This window comes from Carex rostrata, chromosome 5, assembly GCF_964058835.1.
Source record: "Carex rostrata chromosome 5, lpCarRost1.2, whole genome shotgun sequence".
Taxonomy (NCBI): Eukaryota; Viridiplantae; Streptophyta; class Magnoliopsida; order Poales; family Cyperaceae; genus Carex; species Carex rostrata.
Genome location: NC_135922.1, coordinates 6,708,631 through 6,732,681, shown reverse-complemented (window position 1 = coordinate 6,732,681; position 24,051 = coordinate 6,708,631). Strand labels below are relative to the sequence as shown.

The following is a 24,051-nucleotide window of genomic DNA, read 5'->3' as shown; positions in this document are numbered from 1 at the left end:
TGAAAATTGTGATGTGTAATGCAAGAAAATTGTTTGAAATGCGGTGTACAATACAAGAAATTGTTTTCTTCTTTAATTTTGATACCAACCTCATTTTCAAAAATCTTTTCAGATGGGTAGGCAACAACACAAAATTCATTATTATTACCTTGTTCTATCCATATTGTTTTAATATATGCACTTACAGTGGATGTTGCTAAGTCGTTATGAAGCCGAAAAATCATAGATGAATATCGAACAATGTAAGGATAACCAGATGAGAACTGCTCCAGATCTTTGGCAGTAACATAATCGTTTATACAGTAGTAGGCGTAGGAAAGAACTATGTGGCCTGAAATTGAGACCCACGCGTTCTCAAGGTATTCCTGCAATGTTGGTGCATATCCATTGTGATACCATCTTGCTTCCACTATGTAAGATTTGCATAAATATTTCCACTGCCAAATTGTTTCCAACAATAAATGTACACTACAAACCAATACATCATTGACTCCTTGAATAATGCGAATGTCTATATATATATTCAGCCTTCATTTCCATTATATTCTTCTAAACCCTAAACCCTAAACCATATATATGTATGTATATGTATATGTATATGTATATATTAGTAAAGCTAGGGTGTGATGTGCTCACCAAGAAAGTGTGGTGAGCACAACTCCAAAACTTCAAACGCCGAAACCAAATCGTTAAAATCCATGTACTTCATGAGTGATGTATGTACATACAAAATTTTGAAAGTTTCGACTTTATTTGCTACACGGTCAAGCGGTCAAAGAAATGAACATTTTTCTGAATATGTATATATATATTTATATATGTGATATACATATATACATATATATAGAGGTATATATATATGTATATATGTGATATACATATATACATATATATAGAGGTTGGCTAATATAAAATCGATTGTTTCTGAGGTCCCGTGCAACTAAGTCGTTCCAAACAATTAGATGTGATCTCTATATTAAAATGTGCTTGGAGACCAAATTTTACATTTTTCTGAATTTTTTTACATTTATTAAGCCACTTTGAAAACTGTTGATCCAACAGTGGTTTCTGGTTTTTCTGTTTTGTTAAGCCACCGTTGGATTAGTGGTTTTCAAAGTGGCTTAATAAATAGTAAAAAAATTCAAAAACATGTAAAATTTGGTCTCCAAGCACATTTTAATATAGAGATCACATCTAACGGTTTGGATCGACTTTTTGGACTTTGAAAATTGAAAAACGATTTAGTTGCATGAGACTTCAGGAACAATTGATTTGACATTAGCCAACCTCCATATATATACATATATACATATATACATATATACATAGAGGAGGGTTCAAATGCCTCCATTTTTTGTGCCTCCACCATGCCTCCATTTTTAAAAACTTTAATAATTCAAAATTTAAAACTTAAAAGTCAAAATAAAACCATTGGATATGATCTACATCATTTTCTCTATGCATGTGTAAAAAATTATGACATTTAAATTTTATTTTGATTGTCATCAAGAACTTGTAAAAAACGCACTAATGTGGATAATTTCTAGACGTTGATTTTTGAACTTATTGATTCACATATAACCAAAATTGAAATGTAATATTTTTTTACGAACACATAGAGAAAATAACATAGATCACATCTAACGGTTTTATTTTGACTTTTAAGATTTAAATTTTGAGTTATTAAAGTTTTAAAAAATGGAGACATGATGGAGGCACAAAAAATGGAGGCATTTGAACCCTCCTCATATACATATATATACAGAGATAGGCTCATGTGCTTTCGGTAGCATATGGGCCGAAATAGACACGGTCCAAATTTGAAATTTCAAAATCCAAAAAGTCGATCTGAACTGTTCATCTTGTTCTCCATATTAATATGTGCTTGGAGACCAAATTTTACATTTTTCTGATTTTTTTTACTATTTGTTAAGCCACTTTGAAAATCGCTGATCCAACGGTTTTACTATTTATTAATTTATGAAAAGTTGTATCTATTTTTGAAAAAAAAAAAAATTTAAGTTATTTAATAATTATTATTCAAAAAGAATTCTCAAAATAGATACAACTTTTTATAAATTAAATGTCCTAGAAGGATAACAATATTTTCTAGATTACATAGAAATGACTTTTGAACCAGGATCAATAACTCAGAATCTAAGCATTTTTACTTTTTTCCAATAACACAAAAAGAAATATATTAATTTTTCTTACAGCTGCGAAAAATTCGGCCTGAAAAATATTGATCCGGGTTATTTGTTGCAGTTTTTCTAATAAATCAAATTATATTGTATTCCATCTATTTTTAAAGAAATATATTCAACATTTCTAATATTTCAATACAAAAAATAAAAATAAATAAAAAAATTTGGGTTTAAAAAAAAAAAGAACAACTTTCCAACCGGATATGTTGTTTACAAAAAAAACAAAAAACAAAAAACAAATACAACTTTCCAGTGAATGGTTAACCGGATATATTGTTTTGAGTCTGGGAATCCATTGACCGGAAATTTGTCACAAATCCGGTTATTGGATAACTAGATTGGATATTTTTCGAATTTCATTCAAACAGTGGGTAGATTCCGTAATTTTATATTTTTTTGGGTATTTATAAAATTTTTGGCTTTTAACTGTTTATCCTATCTGTACTGTATTTCATCAGACGGGTATGGATAAGTTTTTTTTTTTCATTAGCTTAGCGGGTATGAGTTTGGGTATGGGTAAGGATTTTTTTTGTTAGCTAAATGGGTACGGATAAAGCCTATTTCGTACCCATTATCCTATAAGGTAATTATATAGAATAAAATTAAAATTATTTGATATTGTTTGAGCAATAATTAGTGATGGTAAAATTTATTTGCATGATACTTATAATATAATATTTGAGCAATAATTAGTGATGTTCTTTTGTTATTAAGTGAATATTTTTTTGCTATAAGAAAAATATTATCCATATTACTTTTATTTACATGTTTTGTTATTTAGTTAAATAATGAATTTGTTTGAAAAGATATTGGTGTTTTTAAATTCTCTTGCTTTACAAAAAAACAATTTAGTTGGAGTTGATTGAACATTGTTTTTAATAATAATGTGATTGCATATGTGTGAAATGAATGAGTTTTGATGTTATATTTGTAAAATATAATAAAAGTAATTATTATAGGAGCCTAATAATTGTACCCAAACAAAATCCCCGAGTGTGTTCCCAAATAGTTTAACATAAAAACTTCCAATGTTGTCTAACTTTCATTTCTAGCGCAAATATCCAAACATTTAAAGCTATGTTTATAACATTTTACAATATTACTCGCAAACATTTAAAGCTCTATCTGCAAGCATTAAAATTCTAAATCTGTATAGTTTTAACTCCTAACTACTTTTGTCTTCAAGTCAAAAACGGAAAGATTATTTTCACCCACTTTTATTTTTATTTTTTTCTGATCATTCTCGTCCATTTTCCTGACTATCCGTGTGGATTTTGTGAATCTAAAAATATGAACATTTTTTATCCGATTTTCTCTTTCCAATGAGATCCATGAAGAATAACTTTCGAGTTATATTTGTGTCGTAATTTTTTTTTACCACTTTAAATTTTTGTGACTTTCAGTTTTTTTTTATTTTGGTGCAAAATAATTTAAACATCTATTTACAAAACTTCAAACCTTTCGTATAAATCCCATGTACAAGCATATAAACCTCATTAGTAACACTTTAAATCTCTAGAATAAAGTGAATAAACCTCATGTACAAAGAATTTAAATCTCAACAATAACACTTCAAAGAATATAAACCTCAATAATAACACTGTATGTACAAAATTCATGTACAAAGCATATAAATCTCATGTACAAAGCCTTGATAATTTTTATAGTTGTAGACTGAGATTTAAAAACTTAAAAATTTAAAGTGCTCATGAGTTTTACTTTTAAAAGAATATAAATGACTTCAAAATTACTCAAAAGTATATTTCTTCATGGATCTTATTTGAAAGATAAAATCAAATAGAAAATATTTATATTTTTAGATTCATAAAATTCATTATGGATCGTCGGGAAAATGAATTAGAATGATTAGAGAAAAAATAAAAAAAAAGTAGGTGAAAAGAATCTTTCCTTTTTTGACTTGAAAAAAAAAGTAGTTAAATAGTTAAAGCTATCTAGAAATGATTTCACATAGAGATTTAAATGTTGCGAGTAACATTTTAAAATGTTATGAACATAACTTTAAATGTTTGGATATTAGCACTGGAAATGAAAGTTAGACAACATTGAAAGATTTTTTTTCTGTTAAACTACTTGAGAGATGCGCTCGGGTATGATGGCTTGGGAGACCATAATATTTTTATTATTATATTAGTATTATTCGTTATTCACCCTCTATTGTTTTGTTACTCCGATAATTTTAACGGATAAGGACAGAGTAGAATAAGATTAATTCTTAATGGTTAAGAGTAGAGTATGGGTAAGATATATTAATTTTTAGTGGACATGGGTTTGAAAATGCTTACACCCTACCTGTATCGTAACCATTGATACGCCAAGACAATAGTAAACTTCACAAGAAAGCAATAAAAGATCAGAACTGTACGTGCAAAGACTATATTTTTTTCCTTGTGGACTAGCTTCTTCTCACGATTATCTCACAAGGTTTTAAGAAATAGTCATTGTTATAGTTTTGGCACTATATCCAGTAGTTTAATTTGTACCTTTCATAACGTACAGATATGACGCGGCAAATAGTAATTAATTTGATTGATTTTAGATATTTCGAAGGTAGCACACTACATTAAGTACGGCTAACTAATATTTTACCAAAAAAATTGAATAACTTGATTGAAAACCAGTTAGAACAAAAGATTTGGTAAATGGTACTGACGGATGCCTTGCACCTCAATTGATATCCATGATTATCTTTTTTTCTTTTTTTCACGTGGACAATAGTAAACTTTCACATGGCAGCAATCATTTAAAAGAGTACTGTATGTGCAAAGACTATATATTTAGAAAAATGGTTTTTGTAGTGATAGCACTAGTACATAAAACGCTACCAACCACGGCAAAAAAAATGGGTTTTTACCTTTTTCGAACCGTGTCTACGGTAGTTGTGTAAAATAGAATCACCTAATTGTGCACGGTTTTCAAACCAACTATGAGTTGACTCAAATAAAATCCTACACAATCCTAATCTAATTTAGAACAATTTCATAGGCATATAAAATCCAAATCATGTCCAAATAAATATAATTAAATCCAAATAAACCAGGAATAGCCCCAATTCAACTCTGAACCTCAACCAAGCCCAATTAAACCTGAAATCAAACCGATTAGCCCCATATGAAGTCTGGTCAAACCCAAATCAAATCAAATCCAATCCGAACTAAATTCAATTTATCTGAATCATGTCTAAACCAACCCAAATCCAATTAAGCTCAATTAAATCTAGTTGGACCGGCCTATACAACCACAAATCCTTGACGGTTGGACCCTTATAACCACTCATGGAGCAAATGGTCCGATGTCAAACCTAAAGTTACAAGTTCACAACCCAATGTTGTCGTATGAAGCCTAAACTAAAATGGGCCAAGGCCCATGTCGCTAATTAACATAAATGAATTTCCGATGGAACAAAAGTGGAGACAGAGAAAGACTTCCTCTCTAAGCCGTGAGTTCTACTCTTCTCCTCTAAGCTCATTGTAGAGTTTTTGCTCGCTTGTAACAATTTACTTATACACTTGAAAATCTCATAGATTAGTGTATGAAATTGTAAGAGAGTGTTAGAGTGACTGTTAATGGCTTGATAGTGAATTTGTGCAGTGTGCTCCAGTGGTTTTTTTCCGAAAGAGTTTCAACGTAAAATCTTGTGTCTCTCTTTTTTGTGCTTGATTGCTTGTTTGTGTTAGTTTCATATTTGACTTTCATATTTCTCCATTTTGATCGGGTATTGGTGTATGCCCGCAAGGTGTTCGACAAAATCACTCGTTGAACGCTTCCGCGCTTAACCCAACACCCAAAAGCCCCAATATCTCTGAGCAGCAGACTTAGAAGTGCCAGTCTCAGGAGGAGAGTTGGTACTGGATCTACTCCAGATAAGGCCATCCAGCTGTCAGATTCTGAACCTGACAACTCCCTGGGAGCAGAACCCAACAGTCAGTCGACCCCTGAAGTGGTGCAACCTCTCAGGCCACCTAGAAGGAGTCTCAGAGTATCAGCACAGATACTGACACAACTATGAGTAAGGCAACAAAAAGAAAGCAAGCTGGGGGGAGTGGCTCCTCAGGTATTCCTTTAATAACTAGTTTTCCTTATTCTAGACTAAATGTAGATCAAATAGTAGAACTATTTTTAGTATATCAAATTCAGCTAGGATATAACGTGGAGGATAGTGCAACAATTATTCAAAATATTCAACAGATGGATAGATGTAGTTTTGAGCAGATAATTAAGGATTTAATTAGTCAACAGAAGAAAGGTCACCAAGTAGTTACATTAGCTTTAGATCAGATCCAAACTCCTGAGTCTAATATAGTTCCTTAGATGAAGATTCTTAATTGGAATTGTAGGGGATTAAACTCTAGTTTTAAAAGATCTAGGTTAAGAGAAATGATTGTAGACAAAACTAATATGGATATTAGACTGTTGAATGACTTGATCTTCAATTTCTTCTCAAAATAACACTAATGTAGATATTCTTATGTCTTATCCATACAACAGAGATATGTTTTACAATATATTCATTGTAGAATTAAGAGATGGTATGAAATGAAACGTTTGGTGTTGATCCGTTAGTTTTCTTGTACCTTATGTTATTTATTGGAGAAGAATAGCGAAGGACAATTTTAGTATAGTCATGTACTCGTGTACAATTGATTGGATTTTAATGGGGTAAAGACAATTTTAACAAGATAATTTGGGATTATCATAACCTAATATCTTTTTGGGAGAAAAAAGTATAAAAATATACTTTAAATTCAAAATAATTTTATTATCATGTCTCTTTCTAAGACCACTTGTTTTTTTTTTTTTTTTTGGTTTTGTTTTGAAACAAGAGTTTTTGTTAGTTCCGACATTGACTTTTTTTCAGATAATTATTAGAGATTTTAAACATACATATCTTTGTAAAGAAACCAGATATGCGGTTCTCACTCTTACTTGTCTTTAGGGCAATAAACGAGTAGAGTCGAGCCAGCTCGCTAAAAGTTTGTTCTTGATGTGAGCAGCACAGATCAAAGATTTTCTCTGCTTTGTGCTATGAGTCGCACACAGATCAGGAGTTGAGAAATATATATATCTTTTTAAGGAGGTTCATCCTCTCGTGCTGGGCACAAAGAGTGATAATAAAATAATTAGAAAAGACCTTCAGCGAGCTTAAAAATGAACCGAGTCAACATGTGCCGAGCTGAGGCAAGCTTGAGCTTGTTCAGGTCATAACAAGTTAGAATCAAACAAGCTAATTACGAGCTTTTTTCCATACTGATCTCAAATGTGCCACGAGCCACGAGTTGTTTTACCTAATTTATGTTAGTACCTTGCTATTCTCATCTCTTAACTTGGGCTTGTCTAATCTTTAGAAGACCCAATTATGATGACTTTTTGGGGACTAACACATTTTGCAAAGCAATTTCTCACCGCCTTTAATTATAATACAACATCGTTCATTTTTCTATGGTTGGTGACTTAATTCGAAATTAGTACATCCAATTTCTATGGAATACTTATTGATATTTTAAAAAATATTGTTTAATTTTTAAAATAAAATTATAGATGTGTTCTCAGCTATTTCTATGGAATGACGGTTGTTATGATCTCAAATAATTCCCCTTCAAACAAATCCTACCAAAAGATTCACCAAAATAATTTTGCATTATAATTAAGTTCTTTGGACAAGATACATTAGTAATAGTTATTACTGATGAGAAAACATCAAAGAATACATTTACATGAAATTAAAAGAACCAACATAAAAACAACTAGAATTTCAACAGTTTACAAGAAAAGAATGTATCCATGTTTGTTGTACCAGCAAATGGTGCTTACAGTAATTCACTTGGGGAGAAACTTAAGGACTCCAGGAATGTGAGTTCGGTAGAAGTAGTTGCTCCAATCGATGATTTTCGGGTCAAAACAGAAAAGTTGCTCATCCGTCAGGTCCTTTTCGGTCGCAAGCTTCAGCCTTTGCAAATTCATGTCATCAAAGCTTAAATGAAAAAAAAATTGTATTAACACTGATGCAAAATAATATATAGTTGATATATGATTTTTGAATTGGTCCATGCTATTTTGTTTGAATAAATTTTGAATTATAATTCGGTGGAAGAAATGCGTACCGTCCTCTGAAAAAGGTATAGGGGGAATAGAGGTCAACAAGGTGCATAATGTACTGGTACTTCTGGCTTAATTCATTATACCGGTGTGAAAATCGCCCGCACAATAGCAAGGTTACTATGTGCAATGCCTGCCAATTAGTAACTAGTGAACTCAAAAAGCAGAAACAAAATTTATTTTATTTTAGATGGCCATTTTGCAAATGTTCACTTTTCATGATATTTCTGTTGCTCAATTAGGAAGCGTAATGTAAAACTCTGTGCTTATACATCATGTTTATGAATATTGGGATCATTTATGCAGAAAACCCCAAATATTATCATATGTGCTGACACGCACGAAGACAACCCCAAACTTTTTCAGTGGTTAACTGGGATTTCAAATCATACAAAAAATTGTGGCTGTTAGATTAAACAAACACTTCAAAAAATTTGGTTGTTATTTGAAATATCACTAAAAGAATTTGCTGTAATTTGCTAACACAAGTTCCAAATACAGTCACAATTAAACATTCTTTTGTGTCTTTCCAAAATATATAAATTGATTAAGAAAGAAGAAATTTTGGTTGCTACTTGACATTTTCACTAAAATAATTTGTTGTAATTTGCTAACAGTAGTTTCAATGCAGTTACAAACATTCTATTGTTTTTTCAAGTAAATATATCAACATTTACAAGAGAGAAGTAATTTTGGTTGTTATTTGAAATTTTCACTTAAAGAATTTGTTGTAATTTGCTAACAGAAGCTCCAAATACAGTAACAAGCATTCTATTGTTTTTTTTTTCTTCCAAATAAATATAGCAATTGATTAAGAAAGAAGAAATGAACCTCCAAAGGAAGCTTGTACCGAAGAGTCATGTATGCCTTGAAAGCACTGACAGTGCTAAAGACGTGTACTCGATTAAATCCGATGACAATGCGATTCTTTCCAATGCGAGGGTTCTCTCTGAAGTACCGGTACAAGCACTGTTCGAATGTGACAAACCGTACTGGGTTTCTCATAGAAGAGCTGATATGGTATATCATCTCGGCATCCTCCCCAGAATGCATCACAATTGCTGCTATCATGGCATTCACCACCATGTCTCCTGGTATCTGCATTCATATTTTTCATTTGCTTTGTAAAACAATCAAGCTATTTCTAATGGAATCAAAATGATCTATGAATTAATTAGATTAGATTATTTTAATTTTCTGCAATCCTTTACTTGAATGAAAGACGAACTTGCCGAATCATATTGAATATTGGACAAGATATTCCTAATCTTTTATTTTGCATGTCAAATAGTAAAAGAAGGAAACTTTCGGTATCTTTCTAGTATATATAGCTTACTAAACTAAATTTTGGTTTCCTAAAAAATGTTATAGGTAGTTGCCTTTTCGTAGTTATTAATCTATGATTTTCTATTAATTAATTATAAAAAATGTATTAGCATTAATTGTATTGGGTATCGGGTCGGGTTTAGTTGTGGATCGAAAATTAAATCAAACTCATATATTCTATCAATTACAATATCGATCGGTTTCGGTTCTGATATTTAAGTATTAATTTTGTAATTGTACCCATAATTTAACCAGTTATATTTTTTAAACTATATCCTATCCCAATTAATCGGACCTGGTTCGGATTTGGTTTGGTACCGGATAATCATGTAAAGGTAGCACCTCTATATGGTACTATGCATTGCGCGAATTGGTTGGTACTATGGATCATTATCTTCATTTTCAAAATACAAATAGTTGATCGAAATCGTTCAACATGATCTTCTTATGAAAATGTACTTACAGACTAAATTTATATATTTCTTAAAACTTTTAACTATTTTTTTAGATAGTTAGAAATCACTACTTTTGAATGGTTACATCAAGTGATTTTCTACCTATGTAAAAAAAAAGTAAAAAATTATAAAAAATATAAAATTTGATCTACAAGTATATTTTTATATCGAGATTATGCTGAAAAATTCAAATTGACTGTTTAGATTTTGAAAATGAAGATATTGATCTATAGTACGGACCAATCTGCACTATGCATAGTAACATAGCCTCAATCATTTGAGAATGTATACATAAAAATTGAAGCTCTTCATTGAAAACTTTGAGAATAGATCAATCAATTAATTAATTAAATAAATTGTGAACTAACCACATCCATAATCTCCTTAAGATCAGCTAGGTAGCATGAAAGGTTTCCTTTTGCATATCCAAGTATAAAACTATCTATTGTCCTGTAACAAAAACAGTAATTGTTTCTGTTCAACAAATTAATTAATCATAATTTTTCATAAATTGCACCCATAATTATGTTCTATTTACATTTTTTAAAATTTCCAGCATTTTTACTGTTGCATGTAAAATCCAGTTGTGCTTGCAATCAATGCAAATGTTTTATACTGATTATTAATTTGTTTCAAAAACCATTCAATTATTTAAATAATAAATGAGAAAAACAATGAAAGGTACCTGATTCCTTCCATCCAACCAGGCAGGGGTTCCTTGTACAAGCTAGTAATAATAGTAGGTCTTATGATAACAAGAGGTACATCTCCTCTCATGTGACCTAGTACCATCTCACCCAGTGCTTTTGTAAATACATATGTATTTGGCCATCCAAATTTCCTTGCTCTTTAAACATACAAAAAGTAAATTCACATAATTAATTACATTCAATAAATGTTAATTAAAGCAACATCAAATCATGTGGTCCAAGCATATAATTTGCTCAGTGTTTATGCATGTATCTCACTGTAGATGATATTAATAGTACTAGAAATCACAAATGCTTATTTGCTATATTTGCATTTTTTTTTTAAATTGAATAGTAATTGAAAAAAAAAATAACAAAGAGAAAAAAGAAATAAAATATAAATATAGTTAATGAGGTTGTTGGCGCCTTTGCAAGAACAATTCTCTTTTCTAACCTCTTGATGCCGAGTTCTTTCATGGCGGTTCTCTCTAACTTCTCAGTACTTTTAAGTGAATCCGTCTCAGACAACTGGAGTTCTCTCTTTGTTTCTTCGACCAATCGGAGCTCCGACTCAATATCTAAGTTTGAGCTACCATTCAATGTTGCTCCCATTTTAAGTGGTTTCTCTTGAATTAGACCTTCTTGCAACCCAGCAACATATGCTGTTCATATACACATATATGTATTTAATATAGTCATATATACACATATACACCTATATGTATTAAATATAGGAAATATTTCTTTGTTCAACACAATTTCTCTGAACTTACTTTATATTATCTACATAGATATTAATTCAGATATAACTTTTGAGGCTTTAGTATATATATTTGTTTACATAGTTTAAAAGAAACTATGTAGCAACTTTGTCACAGCTAAATCATGCAAAAAAATTCTTAAGGTAAATGAAATATTGATATAAATTGGTGCTTACCAGTTGAAACATGAAGAAGCACCTTTAAGTTAACACATTTCTTTGCAAACTCCAAAACATGCTTGGCTCCTAATGTATTAACATCTAAAGAAACATCATACCTAAGTACAAACAAGTAATAATAACATTATTAATCACATTAGTGGGTATGCTGTTTAACAATTTTATTTTGAAATAATAACAAATATTAATTATTTAGCTATGTAATATTATATTTACCTCTCATAGAAGTTTGTAGTAGCTGCATTGTTAACAATTATGTCAATTTCATTGATTAAATTCTCAACTTGAGAACTTTCAATTCCCAAATTTTCATAAATGACATCTCCTGCAATTGGAGAAATCTTTTCTTCCATGAACTTGTTGTACCCCTTCCCATGTTCTTCTTTTAAAACCTTAAATAATTCCTTTCCAATCACCTATAATAAATTAGAGAGAGTCTGTTAAATAATACAGCTTTAAGTTTTTGTTTTGTAACATCATATCTATGCATGAAGTATACTTTGGGACAATGACAGAGGACTCGATCTCTAAACTATATTTTTGCTTGTATTAATTATTGGTATAGCTATGGTTGGTCTTAATTTCTTATCTGCAATCTTGTTTCTAGAAGTACCTTGGATATGAAAACTTTGTAAAGGTATATTTCTCACACTATTTCCATTTAGGAAGATACCCAAAAAAAAGAAGCTGTGGCTAAAAATCTAGATTTGGTACAAATTAATATTAATTGTCTCTCTCAATATATCAGATTTGGAACTTACAACAGAAAAAATAAACAATCATCTCATAATAATGATGGTAATAATATATTAGTACTTGTTGGTATGTTTGTTTACCTTAAAAAAATAAAGTACCTCCCACTAAAAAGCATATTAATACATATTTAAAATGTTTTGCTTGTACTGTTACTTTCATTGTATGTACAGCTATATTCCATGAAACAATGAAAGTAAATTCCTGCAAGCTTCTTTTCTAAAAGGTAATCTTTTTTTCTATATTTTATGTTATATATTAAAAAATAAAAAAAAATCAAACCTCAGATTGCACACGCTGCTTAGCTGAGTCAGAGTCCTGTGCTCTTACTAGTAGATATATCTTCTTTACTTGTGGTTCAACCCTTAGAATTTTCTCCATCAAAACTGCAAATTATAAATCAGGATTAAAATGTACTAAATTCATGACACTTAAATAAATAAGTGTAATTTAAAAAACATCAAATGTAATTAATAATTCATGTATGTCTTTAAACCATATTTTTTTATGTTCCTCTCAAAATATTCTATGGTGTATCTTTAATTCGTCCCTTTTTTGTACTTGAACTAATAGTTCATGTTGTACTAGGTGCATGCTTTTTTGAATGGAAAAAAACTCCTTTTTTTGTTTTTTTAGTGGAAAAAGAAATTATCTCGGTTTCCCAACCCCCAACGGCTCTCTGTAAAAGAAACTTTCCATAAAAGAAAACAACTTCTTCTCCGATTACAAAACTTCTATTTCAAATCAAATTTCACCGTGCAACAGCCCATCTCCGCCCCTCGCCGTGCTACCCCGATATCTTTGTACTCTCTCATATTTGAAATAATAGATGAACAAGATGAAATAATTAAGAGCTGTATATGAAGAGGGAGAGGGAGAAGGAGAGGGAGAAAGAGATGGAAAATGAGAGAGATGATACAGAAAACAAAAACATGGTGTGTATATAGTATCAAGACTTTCTTGTTTTACTATTAAGACTTGTGTCCTCTAGTATGAAAAGATGTAATGACATATTGATCAGTTTTAGAACTTACTCCTTTGGACTTTTGAGGCTGTTCGTCAACCTTCCTTAAGAGGGAGGGGATTAAATATTTAATCCTTGGTAAGGAGCAATTTTTTAGTAAAATAGTAAAATTAAGAATGAAGACTTAATTATAGTATGTAAAGACTTAATTATACCCTCCTCACATTTTTTTACCATGTAATATAATCATCCTCTCCAACATATTATACATAAGTTACTGTAAATAATTAAACGTACTAATAAAAAACAGAGATGATAATTATTATAAAAATATGCACACAAATATAATGCATGACAAAAATAAATAATTTCCGGATCATACATAAAAAATTGCACCGAGTGCTTTGGTTTTCCATCATAGTGTACCAGTCTAGATTAACAGCTGATGTGTGTTTCACAGTATCAGCATTCTGTCCTAACATATCTATGCAACAAGTACAGGTACCAACTGAAACAAGCTCAGATTAATTGTAAAAGAGGGAATTTCACATATACCCCTCAAAACCTTCAAAATTACGTATTTCCCCCCTCTAAATTTTAAAATTACATATTTCCCCCTCTAAATTTAAAAAACTCACATATTTACCCATTTTATTGTCTTTTCTATTAAAACATATTCTAAATTTATAAAATACCTATTTTACCATTTTATTAAAAAGCATAAAACACACATCTGACTCCAATTTGAATCTAAAGGTTCATCTACTGTCCGATTTGCTCTGAGATCCGTGCACGCTAGATCAGCACGAATCTTGAAGCAAACAAACATTGAAATTGAAGCAATGTGCACATATCTTAATGCGATGCACACGGATCAAAATTACGAATCTTGAAGCAAACACGCAATAATCTTATTGCGATGCGCGCGGATCGGATGGTAGAGAAATCCTTCAGATTCAAATTGGAGTTCCATGGAGCGTTTTATACTTTTAATGAAGGGTAAAATATGTATTTTATAAATTTATAATGAGTTTTAATATAAAAGACAATGAAATGGGTAAATATGTGAGTTTTTTAAGTTTAGAGGGGGAAATACGTAATTTTGAAGTTTTTGAGGGGTATACGTGAAATTCCCCCATTGTAAAATTGCAACAAAAAATAAGAATAATCTAGCTAAATTGCAATCCTCACAATTATTTATGCTACAAAATACAACTATATTGAATAGAAGAAGGAAGCTAACAGAAGGAAGGAAAATGAAATTGTACTAGCCTTGTATATAAGAACGAAGCTAACATAGCAACTTTATATAAGAAAATGAAAATTTGATGAACCCATAAGAAACGGCTAAACCAGCAAATATGAACTTTATATAAGAAAATGAAAAATTGATCAATCCATAAGAAATGACAAAACCAGTAAATATTGCAACATATCGCAACTGTACCAGCCTTATATAAGAAAAATTAAAAATTGATCTATCCGTAAGAAATGACAAAGCTAGAAAATAGAATTAATAGAAGGAAGCTAACAGATATTAAGAAATCAGTGAGAATGCTAAAATATTTTGACTAAATAATCAATTCTGGACGTCATTTGTAAATGTAATAGTTTATTTATTCGATATATTCAATTGGGAAAACTATTATTAAGACTTGAGTAAAGAGCTATTAAAATTTGTGAATAAAACTATTAAGACTTGTGAAAAGAGCTATTAAGACTTAGGTAAAGTACTATTAAACCAACTGTAAATTTAATAGTTTATTTTACATTGTAAAAAAGACTTGGATTAAGGAACTATTTAGACTTGGTTAATGAACTAGTAAGACTTGGATCAATTCTGTGCAGCTAGTTAGCGTTGACGTTCTTGAATACGGTGAGCGTTGAAGCGCCGGCATTCTAAAAGGTGGTCCAACCGTCCAAGTCTTTAACCGTTAGAGTTGGTGAATTTGAGTTGAAGAATCTGAGTTGGATGACTCAAAAAAAGAGTTGGAGGACTGTTATCAAGTCCTTTAATTTATTATTATTTTTCTATATTGTACTATAGTTGTACATAAGAATAGTCATTGAAATGCATAAGATAGAAAAAAATGAAACAAAAGCATCATGGCTAAGCTAGAAGGATCTGTATCCTCTCAGTATCTGACTCAAGCAAATTGAATAAGACGGCCAAGATTTACTCTCAGCCGATGCCTATTCGGGATAGCTCAGGGGTCCGTATTATTTGTGCTTTAAGATTTGTGCCAAGTTAATAGAACAATCGTGGACCGTCCGTTTCAATTGTCCTCAGGTAGGTAACCTGGGGATGTGAATTCAAGCTAAAATGGAGCAAAGCATTGATGTTTTCCCCTTTTCTTTCTTTGTCATCTTTTTTGATTTAATGTAAACTACCCAAAGTTTGAAAAATGCTACATTGCCTTCTTTGATATTCTTTTCAACATCTTTGAAGGCACACATGCACACGTATACGTATACACATATTAAATACATATACGTATAATAGTATACATATTGAACATACGCATACATGTACACACACGTATAAAATATCTAAGCAAAATTTATCTTGCATGCATTAAAAATGGCGCAATGAAAAAAAAATCTAAAATTCATTAAAAGAAATAATGTTCTACGAACTCTACAACTTGGTGATCACTTTATATACACTAGCTAGGAATAATTTGTATCAGAGAGAGATATATTTATAAATACATACTCTTGCCTAGAAAACCAGTTGAGCCAGTGATGAGAATGCTCTTTCCTTTGAAGTAACCTGCTATTTTACTTTCTTGATCCATCAGTCTATGTACAGTCAGAGAAAGAGAGAGAAGACAGGGAGAGGAGAAAAAGAGTGAAGAGAGAAGAGAGAAGAGAGATGGATGGCTGTGTTTGAGGAATACAACAGAAGGATGCTTAGGGTGCTTTATATATAGCCTTTGTATGAAAGAATACCAGAGAATTGATAATTATACTCCTATAGCTAAGTCCTACTCCTGTTATTTTATACTCTAAAAGAGGAAATAATGAATAAAGAGAAGGATTTTGAGTGGAAGTAATAAATTAAGACTCCTACCATTTTATACTCAAGTTTAAATGCTAAGAAATGTTTTAGGTGGCATTAAGATTACCAACAACATGCCATATAGCATTCAAAAGATGCTTTTTAGTTTACCAATCATATGATAAATTTGCCAAAATGTTAATTAACATATATGTCATATAGCATCTAAACATGCACCTTTTAGTTTACCAATCATATGATTAATTTGCCAAAATGCTAACATATATGCCATATAGCATCTAACATACACTTTTTTTGTTTACCAATCATATAAGATTTACCAAAATACTAACATGCCACATATCAAAAGGAAAAATGAGTGGCTTGATCGGTCCCCTGTGGTTATAAAAATGAATATCTCATGTATAATTTCTTCTATTTTTTTAAATTATATAGTTTCCCTCTCTTATTAATGAAGCATTTGTTTAAAGTAACATATATGTTATCTTGCCACCTATATATTATTTTTATCAAATTCAGCTTCCGTTATAGTAAATTTCTAGTTTCGCATGTGGATTAATTCCATGCATCCTATATGTTTTATCTAAATCTGACTTAATCCGAGTTCTAAATTTTCAAGTAGTCTATTGCTATATGAGGAGGGTTCAAATGCCTCCATTTTTTGTGCCTCCACCATGCCTCCATTTTTTAAAACTTTAATAATTCAAAATTTAAAATTTAAAAATCAAAATAAAACCGTTGGATATGATCTACATCATTTTATCTATGCACATATAAAAATTTATGACATTTCAACTTGGTAGGTCTGAAACGCTATTTGTGCAACATTGGAACAAATTAGAAGACTATTCAAAATTTAAGGGAGCCATGTGGCAACTATAATTGTTAGGTTTAATTAGCGGGTAGTCATGCCTTGGGTAGTTGAATTGGGTAGATGTTAAGCTTTTGTTATCACCGAACTGTATTCGGTTTATCTGTCACTCCAATTTTAATGATTGGATGAAGTTATCATTCCATATGGTAGGTTGATAGTGTCCCGACTGTCGCTAGCTCGAACCTGCAGATTGTAAATTTGCGTTAATACAAAACCTACATGAAATCACTCTTAGTTGTTTCTGGCGACCCGGGATGAAAGATGTAAGTGCAAAGCATAGAGCCATTAATGCAAGGAGCTGTAATTAAATTATAGGAGATACTTCTGGCTGTGTATATATAAATTTCAGATTGCTAGACTACTCTTCCATTTATAGATATATAGTCTTAGTCCATACTGATTAACCAACAACTCTACGACACATGGTCCACGTGGTAAATCATTGAAAATAGTAGGAGTGTCAATGATACTATTTTAACTGTTTATCCTACCCGTATTGTATTTCATAAGACGGATATGGATAAGTTTTTTTCGTTAGCTTATTGGGTATAAGCACTAGTACAAAAAACCTCTTCACTGACTGTTAAAATACCCCTACACCGACTGTTATAGCGGCGTCAGTAAAACCAGCGCCAGTGAAGAATACCTTTTACTGACTCTCTAAAAACAGTCAGTGTTGGGTTCAACACTGACTGTTTTAAAGCGTCAGTGTTGAGCACCAACACCGACTCTTTTAAAAAACAGTCAGTGTTGACACCAACACCGACTCTTTTCAAAAAGAGTCAGTGTTGAGAACCAACACCGACTCTTTTCAAAAAGAGTCAGTGATGAGCACCAACACCGACTCTTTTTAAAAAGAGTCAGTGATGAGCACCAACACCGACTCTTTTCAAAACAGTCAGTGTTGTGCATCAACACCGACTGTTTTTCTGTGTTGACATGATTCTGTTTTGCTAGCCATATATTACCATTCAACATTTATTGACATTAAAAAATTAATATGCCACAATCACAAACAAAAGACAACAAAAAAGTTAATTGCCATTAAAAATTATCAAATTTCATGTTATCCAAATTACATGCCATATATCCACAAAACACACAAAAGACACCAAATTATCCAAGTTAATTGCCATCAAAAATCTATTTACTTGACTTAAATTAAAAATGTTTCTCTTTCTTGCAACCTATAACTAATACAAAGGATAGTACCACCCGAGAAGAGATGACATTCAATTGACGAGGCCTATTCAACGTAATCAACCTCACATTGCCACTTCACCTAGTACAACCTACGGATAGCAATTAGTGAAAATTAGAATCTGTGCCATTAAATTTAATATCACAATGACAAAGTGAATGACAAGAGGGTAGTATGACAATATACCGTAGAAGTGTATTCACTCCATGCCTATAATTAACTTCAAAAATTTATAGGCAAAAGTTGAACTAATTAACTTTGAAAATTTGTAGGCAAAAGTTGAACGTGACATTTGAATTGCCCCTGAACTATACATTTGTTAAGCATTTTTCAAACATACCTTTTTCAAGTAAAATCGCATACAAATTAAAATCAAGTCACAATGAAATGAAGAAAACTCTAAATTATAATCACAGAGGTCATCTCCACAATAAATATATAATAAGAACAATTCCACACAAAAAATATATAATCGCATAATGATGCAAGAAATTATTTCTACTGGAAGCATCCTAATCGTGGAGGCCTCAAATGAACGAACTTTTTTTTAACCCTTGACCAACTAACAATGGTATCATTGTACACCACTAATTACAAAATAAATTATTTACCAATATTTAACAAATTAGGTACTACCATGAATAAGAGTAGAGTTCTCTTGTTTAAATTCATAAAATACTCAGGGTTAGAGAGACTTTCGTAACTAATTACATCTACATGTTGGATAGTTAATAATAGTTTAAGATATTTGCAGGGAGTATCTAACCAACCTTAGACACATGAAACAGTAGATAATCTCTCGGCGTATAGCTTAAACAATCTACATCCGGTGTTTATGTACCACAACTTCTGGAGTCTTCAGCATCTGCAATTTCTACAGCATAAATTATAAAACCAAAAATGATTTTACCAGTAAGGAATGACAACAACTAGTGAGAATAGGCCTGCTACTGTCACAATGAAATGCAATGAAAAGCATTATTTTGACCTCTGCTGACAAATCAGCTGATACTGACAAATTGAAGGACTAAATTGCAAAACCAATTCCACAGTCAGATAAAGAATTAAAAATACATGAAATGGACGCAAACTTTGCATTTTTCTGATTTTTCTACACAAAGTTATGAATTTTCAAAGTTCATATTTAAAAATGAGAGAATTCTGAATTTTCCTGTCAAAATGACAGTCCATGCCCCTGACAGGAGAATAATTCCTAAAAATGTAAATAAAATCTCTAAAATGGTAAAAATTGGTATACAAGCCCTTAATCCATGTCTCTTTGGTTCCGTAAAACAAAATTTACAACCCATGTACAAAATTCATGAGCAAATGGATCAGACAAATCTGAAAATGCATGGTCATGTGACCTGAGCTTGACCAGAACCTGGTTCAGGTTGAATTGTAGCCTCTGTAACCATTGAAACCTTTTAAATGTTCTGAATGACCTCCCTGAGCACTTGATTCAGCCTCAAACCCCTTTAATTATTCATCGGTATACTGATAAACCCAGAACTTATTTCTCAAGGTCTGAATTTGGAACAGGGACAGCCATATACTGATAAATCCAGAACCACCAAAACAATATACCCGCATCACAACAAGCAAGAAACTCAATTTAGGAACTTACTTTGCTTGATTTATGGCTTCATTGATACGCTGATCATAATCATCTATTTACAAAAACAGCATAACAGTAGTTAGTATTTCATGGCTAGAATAGCAAAGAGCTATGCAAAATAAATTTGGAAACTATGAACCGATTGTTACATGGGCTTATTTGGTGTTTAATTGTATATGGATAATAAAGCGAGAACTAAACTAAAGCTTGATTGAGCCTCATATCATAAGTGAAAAAAATAGGTTAGGTGAGACAACATTGGCCTCAACAAAGTCTCTATGGAACAGTGAAGCTTAATCCATGGTTAATCAAACAAAATAAAAACATCATATTACTAAATAAAATCGACAACAAGCAACAATAAAAGTGAGTGCTTTTTAATTACCCGAGAGAGGAGCAAATCGCAAAGAGGGGCAAGAAGGGGCCGGTACCAAGGCTGAGACGGCAAAAGACAGAGAGAGTACATTGCAAATGCTGCAATTTAGTGAAGAAATCACTCAAAAATTATTTGTCAATCAAAATTTATAATCAATTTAAATTTAGGACAGATTTACTGGTACAGAATACTGTTGAACTGGAACTCTCAAATCAGCGCTGCAGGCATGGAAACCTGTACCAGCAAACAAAGGGAGGTGCTGGTACGAGCCTTAAAGGGGTGTAATGACAGTTCAAGAACAATAAAAGTGCAACACTGTACAATCTGGTGCCAGAAAAGGAAGAGGGTTGTGCATGCAAAATTGGAAAGAACAGAATAGAGGAAGGGAGATAAACCTTGACAAGTTCTCCTCAGCTTCAATTGCAGGCAGCTTGCGTGGCATGAGCGCGTTCCAACGCAGTGACATAGAGGTGGTGGCCGAAGTCAGAGTCCGGCACTGTGGCATCGTGTTGTGGCGTCACCGCTGGTTCCTGTCAGGGCTGAGGTGGTTGCCAGAGTTAGAATATATGCTTGCCAATTATTCAATGTTATGAAAGGTTGAACTGAACCAGCGATGGTGAGAGATCGAGAGAGAGATGGTGCGTCAGGGATGGTGCCGATTTGATGCGTCTGTGCTGGTGAGAGATCGAGAGAGAGATGGTGCGTCAGGGATGGTGCCGATCTGATGCGAGAGAGAGGGATGGTGCGGAGAGGGTTTAGGGCTAGGCGAAAAGGGTGAGGTCTGGCGGCTACAGGGTCTGAAGAGAGCGAGAGAGATGGAGAGGGTTTATCGCGAAGAGGGAAATGAAATTTAGAAGGGGAAATGACTTCGCGGCTAAAATCGAAACATATAACCGGGAACGAAAATTTCAGCGGCATCTGCAAAAAAAATCACTGACGGTTTTAAAAAGGGGTCAGTGATGAGAGCAACACCGACGGTTTTAAAAAAAAAGGTCAGTGTTGAGAGTAACACTGACTGTTTTCTGAAAAACAGTCAGTGTTGAGAGCAACACTGACTGCTTTCGAAAACAGTCAGTGTTGAACACCAACACTGACTGTTTCTTTAAAAACCGTCGGTAATTTTTTTCGACAGAAAGTTAAAAAATTTGCAAGGAAGAGAAATAAAAAAGTTTGCAAAATAATTTTGTATATATAGAATTATATTATATAGATTGAATTTTATTTAAGGGATATATTCTTTGCAAAAGTTTATGAGATAAAAAATATTAAACATAATCAAAATAAAATTTTTCGAAGTTCGATCATGTCTAAGCTTCAATCCAACTAGAAGTGTTTATAGTGCTTCGATGTTTCAATATTTCATCCTCTTGATTGATAGGTAAATGAAAATAAAATTTCATTTCATTGCACATCGATCGTTGATTGATTACGTAAAAATGAACGGTATGAAATTATTGGCTCAATTTCAAGAGACAAATAACGATAAAATTATATAAAATTGACATTTATAAGTATTATTTGACATGTAAGATGTAAAAATAGTAGAAAATATTTATTTTTAATTCTTTTCATACTATTTTCTGTACAATTATTACCTAAATTTAGATTTGTAAATTTATATCCGTTTGATAGGAGATGAATGGTCTTGATTTCAAAGGAGGTGTCCATTTCTGAGGTTGTGGGTGGGAGTCCATATCATACTACTTAATCAATTTAAACAATTAAACAATTGTACTACTAATTGAAACGGTTCCAATCGACCCACGGACGACATTTGGAGTGAATCCAATTTGAATGGTAATTCTTTTAGCATGCTCTCTGTTTTGCTTGTGTTTAACATAATTTCAACTGTTGCCTTCCCTTTGGGGTGAATCCAATTTTTTCTGCAATAAATATATACACAACATTAGAATAATTTTATGCAAAATTTGAAGTTAGAATTAAATTGAATTTAGAACAACCCACCTTAATTTATGCAAAATTCATATATGCAACATGCATATAATGCTATATAATTTTATGTGTCAAAATTATTTAACAATTTATTTTTAAATTTACAAAATTCTAAGTCTCTAATTAACATATTTTTATTTTTATGCTCTTCAACATAAACTGTATTATCATATTATTTATTTATGTACATACTTTCTTAACAACTAATCAAAGTTTAAAAATATATTATAAATTTTGGAAGACTTCATTGTATTGTAAAATATTCACAAATTACTTAATTGGATTCCCTTATCAAATTTCATATAATTAACTCGTGATTTTCTTTAGGATTCTCCGTCTTTTTGTATTATCTTGTGATTATTAAATTCGTATTTGTAAAAACTTGAAAGATTTTAAGTTTTAACTTGATATTATTAAATAAATTCATGTATTACATGTGTTCAATGAAATGTTCAAAACAAAATAATATATTTTTAATTATGATATTTGAAAAAAAAAAAACAGTCAGTCTTCAACACCAACACTGACTGTTTTTAAAGGGTCAGTATTGCTACTCAACACTGACTCTTTTGAAAAAGAGTCAGTGTTGGTACTCAACACTGACTGTTTTCCAAAAGAGTCAGTGTTGAGTACCAACACTGACTCTTTTTAAAGCGTCAGAGTTGATAATCAACACTGACACTTGAAAAACAGTCAGTGTTGGTGTTCAACACTGACTCTTTTTTGAAAAACAGTCAGTGTTGATAACCAACACTGACTGTTTATAAAGCGTCAGTGTTGAACAACAACACTGACTGTTATTTAATAAAAGAGTCAGTGTAGTGTGAGCAACACTGATGCTTTGCTTAAAATAGTCGGTGATTAAGGGTCGGTGAAGGGGTTTTTTGTACTAGTGAAGGTTTGGTATGGGTAAGGATTTTTTCGTTAGCTAATGGGTAAGAGTAAGGGTACGGGTAAAGGCTATTTCGTACCCGTTATCCTATAGGGTAATTATATAAAATAAAATTATATAATATTGTTTGAGCAATAATTAGTGATGATAAAATTTATTTGCATGATACTTCGTAATATAATGTTTGAGCAATAATTAGTGATGTTCTTTTGTTATTAAGTGAATATTTTTTTGCTATAAGAAAAATATTAATCATGTTACTTTTATTTACATGTTTTGTTATTTAGTTAAATAATGAATTTGTTCGAAAAGATATTGGTGTTTTTAAATTCTCTTGCTTTACAAAAAAAAAAAAACAATTTAGTTGGAGTTTGATTGAATATTTTTTTAATAATAATGTGATTGCATATATGTGAAATGAATGAGTTTTGATGTTATATTTGTAAAATATAATAAAAGTAATTATTATAGGAGCCTGATAATTGTACCCCAGACAAAATTCCCGAGTGTGTCCTCCAAGTAGTTTAACATAAAAAACTTTCAATGTTGTCTAACTTCCATTCTAGCGCTAATATCCAACATTTAAGGCTATGTTTCTAACTGATAAGCCTAAATTTCATATACATTTTTGGTAGAATTTGGTCTCTAAAACTATCCCCTTTTATTAGTT

General features: G+C 31.5%; 2 protein-coding genes and 1 long non-coding RNA gene across 4 annotated transcripts in view; all 3 read right to left on the bottom strand.

Annotated features, from left to right (window-relative positions):
- Positions 1-17,663, bottom strand: part of LOC144554754 (monoterpene synthase 8, chloroplastic-like) — a 29,875-nt gene extending 12,212 nt beyond the window's left edge. The window contains exon 1 of the mRNA XM_078303080.1: positions 17,455-17,663. The gene's annotated coding sequence lies outside the window, so the exon portion shown is untranslated. The remainder of the gene's footprint in view (positions 1-17,454) is intronic.
- LOC144554515 (fatty acyl-CoA reductase 3-like) lies at positions 7,847-16,369 on the bottom strand. Its single transcript, XM_078302832.1, has 10 exons — positions 16,162-16,369; positions 12,764-12,867; positions 11,945-12,144; positions 11,726-11,826; positions 11,243-11,450; positions 10,785-10,946; positions 10,468-10,549; positions 9,150-9,416; positions 8,324-8,451; positions 7,847-8,193 (listed from the first exon to the last, which is right to left on the bottom strand). Exons 1-10 carry the CDS (start codon positions 16,241-16,243, stop codon positions 8,040-8,042), a joined length of 1,488 nt encoding a protein of 495 aa, XP_078158958.1. The 5' UTR covers positions 16,244-16,369; the 3' UTR covers positions 7,847-8,039.
- Positions 17,664-18,400: 737 nt separating the features above from the next.
- Positions 18,401-21,362, bottom strand: LOC144554679 (uncharacterized). Of its 2 annotated transcripts, XR_013511701.1 has the most exons (5): positions 20,932-21,362; positions 20,546-20,634; positions 20,170-20,212; positions 19,313-19,416; positions 18,401-18,633 (listed from the first exon to the last, which is right to left on the bottom strand). It is a non-coding gene; the product is annotated as an uncharacterized LOC144554679 (long non-coding RNA). The 2 variants fall into 2 exon arrangements; XR_013511702.1 differs by lacking the exon at positions 18,401-18,633 and having other exon boundaries at positions 19,076-19,407.
- Positions 21,363-24,051: the final 2,689 nt, after the last annotated feature.

Bases quoted from the DNA above. Each gene is read 5' to 3' on its own strand.
- LOC144554515 (XM_078302832.1), bottom strand. From the start codon at position 16,243: ATGGATCAAGAAAGTAAAATAGCAGGTTACTTCAAAGGAAAGAGCATT. The intron at 12,145-12,763 runs GTTTGATTTTTT...AATTTATTATAG, and splicing joins AGCAGCGTGTGCAATCTGAG to GTGATTGGAAAGGAATTATT. The intron at 11,451-11,725 runs GTAAGCACCAAT...GTATATGAACAG, and splicing joins GCTTCTTCATGTTTCAACTG to CATATGTTGCTGGGTTGCAA.